The sequence below is a fragment of the Balaenoptera musculus genome, chromosome 2 (assembly GCF_009873245.2).
Source record: "Balaenoptera musculus isolate JJ_BM4_2016_0621 chromosome 2, mBalMus1.pri.v3, whole genome shotgun sequence".
Taxonomy (NCBI): domain Eukaryota; kingdom Metazoa; phylum Chordata; class Mammalia; order Artiodactyla; family Balaenopteridae; genus Balaenoptera; species Balaenoptera musculus.
Genome location: NC_045786.1, coordinates 155,047,045 through 155,049,796, shown reverse-complemented (window position 1 = coordinate 155,049,796; position 2,752 = coordinate 155,047,045). Strand labels below are relative to the sequence as shown.

The window sequence follows — 2,752 nt, the reverse complement described above, 5'->3', positions numbered from 1 at the left end:
GGAAAACTGGAATCTTTCTGGTCTGGGGAAAATAGAAGACTGAATCTGGGGAAACTATGACCACTAGTCATAGAGAGGGAATCCCAGAAAAGAAAGACATGGAGAGAAGATTCCTAATTCTATCTACCCACCTCTTTGGCTGGAACCTAAATCACACATTTGTGGAACAGACTGAAAGCCAAGACTGAATCAAGAAGAAACAGACAATTTGAGCAGACCAATCACTAGTAGTGAAATTGAATTTTTAATTAAAAAAAAAAAAATACTCCCAGTAAACAAAAGTCCAGGACCAGACAGCTTCACAGGAGAATTCTACCTAACATATAAAGAAGGGATAATACCTATCCTTCTGAAGCCATTCCAAAGAATTGAAAAGGATGAAACACTCCCAAATTCATTCTACGAGGCCACTATTACCCTGATATCAAAACCAGACAAAGACACTACAAAAAAAAAGAGAAAAATATAGGCCAATATCTTTGATAAATATAGATGCAAAAATCCTTAACAAAATATTAGCATCTTTCTTTTCCGTTCTCCTCGCTTCTGGCTGCTCACGGTTCCGGCCGCGCTCTCCGTGCCTCGTCGCCATGCCTCGCAAAATTGAGGAAATCAAGGACTTTCTGCTCACAGCCAGACGAAAGGACGCCAAATCGGTCAAGATCAAGAAAAATAAGGATAATGTGAAGTTTAAAGTTCGGTGTAGCAGGTACCTGTACACCTTGGTCATCACAGACAAAGAGAAGGCAGAGAAGCTGAAGCAGTCCCTGCCCCCAGGTTTGGCAGTGAAGGAGCTGAAATGAATCACGCACACCGATTTGAACTGTATTAAAATTTTTTTAATTCTCAAAAAAAAAAATATATTAGCAAATCTAATCCAAATACATAAAATGGATCATACACCGTGATCAAATTGGATTTAGTCCATGGATGTAAGGATGGCTCAAAATTTGCAAATCAATCACTGTGACATACCACATTAACAAAAGGAAGCATAAGAATTACATGATCTTCTCAATAGAGGCAGAAAAAGCATTTCATAAAATTCAACATTCATTCATGATAAAACTCTCATCAAAGTGGGTATAGAGGGAACATATCTCAACATAATAAAGACCATTTATGACAAACCAACAGCTAACTTCATGCTCAGTGGTGAAAAGCTGAAATCTTTCCTCTAAATTCAGGAACAAGACAAGGATGCCCACTCTCAGCACTCCTATTTAACATAGTATTGGAAGTTCTAGCCACAGAAATCAGACAAATATAAGCAATAAAAGGCATCCAAATTGGAAGGGAGGATGTAAAACTGTCACTATTTGCAGATGACATGATACTTTATATCTTCTCCACCCAAAAGCTGTTAGAACTAATAAATGAATTCAGTAAAGTAGTAGGATGCAAGATTAATATACAGAAATCTGTTGCTTTTCTATACACTAATAATTATCAGCAAGAGAAAGGAAAAAAAATCCTGTTTAAAATAGCATTAAAAAAAAAATTAAAAAATAATAAAACACCTAGGAACAAATTTAACCAAGGAGGTGAAAGACCTATACTCTGAAAACTATAAAACACCGATGAAGAAAACTGAAGATGATACAAAGAAATGGAAAGATATCCCATGCCCTCAGATGGAAGAATTAATATTGTTAAAATTACCATACTACTCAAAGCGATCTACGATTTAATGCAATGCTTATCACAAAATCCATGACGTTTTTCAAAGAACTAAAACAAATAATCCTAAAACTTATATGGAACCATAAAAGACCCCAATTGCCAAGGCAATTTTGAGAAAAAAGAACACAACTGGAGGCATCACCTCCCTGCCCATACTTTAGACTATACTACAAAGCTATAGTAATCAAAACAGCACAATACTGGCACAAAAACAGACTAGAGAACCCACAAATAAACCCACACACTTATAGTCAATTAATTTATGAAAAAGGAGGCAAAAGTATACAATGGAGAAAAGAAAGTCTCTTCAACAAGTGTTGCTAGTAAAACTGGACAGCTACATGTAAAAGAATGAAATTAGAACATTTTCTCATACCATATAGAAAAGTAAACTCAAAGTGGATTAAAGACCCAATTTTAAGAACTGAAACCATAAAACTCCTAGAAAACAGGCAGAACACTCTTTGACATAAACCATAGCAATATATTTTGGATCTGTCTGTTAAGGTTAAAGAAATAAAAGCAAAATTAGACAAATGGGACCTTTTGCACAGCAAAGGAAACCATTAACATAATGAAAATCAAAGGAAACCATTAACAAAATGAAAAGACAACCTATGGAATTGAAGAAAATATTTGCAAATGATATGATCAACAAGGGGTTAATATCCAAAATACATTAACAACTTATATAACTCAATATCCAAATAACCCAACCCAATCAATAAATGGGCAGAAGACCTGAATAGACAATTTTCCAAAGAAGACATACAAATGGCTAACAGGCACATGAAAAGATGCTCAACATAGGTAATTATTAGAGAAATGCAAATCAAAGCAACAATGAGATATGACCTCACACCTGTCAGATGGCTGTCATCAAAATGTCTACAGATAATAAATATTGGTGAGGACATGGAGAAAAAGGAACACTTGTACACTATTGGTGGGAATGTAAATTGGTGCAGCCACTACGGAAAACAATACGGAGGTTCCTCATAAAACTAGAAATAGAACCACCATTATGTATTATATATATATAATATTTCATTATATATAATGAAATATT

At 34.8% G+C, this 2,752-nt stretch overlaps 1 protein-coding gene across 1 annotated transcript; it reads left to right on the top strand.

The window, feature by feature from the left end:
• Positions 1–525: 525 nt before the first annotated feature.
• Positions 526–859, top strand: LOC118890498 (60S ribosomal protein L38). The gene has a single exon (XM_036843445.1). It carries the CDS (start codon positions 591–593, stop codon positions 801–803), a length of 213 nt encoding a protein of 70 aa, XP_036699340.1. The 5' UTR covers positions 526–590; the 3' UTR covers positions 804–859.
• The last annotated feature ends 1,893 nt before the right edge of the window (positions 860–2,752 follow it).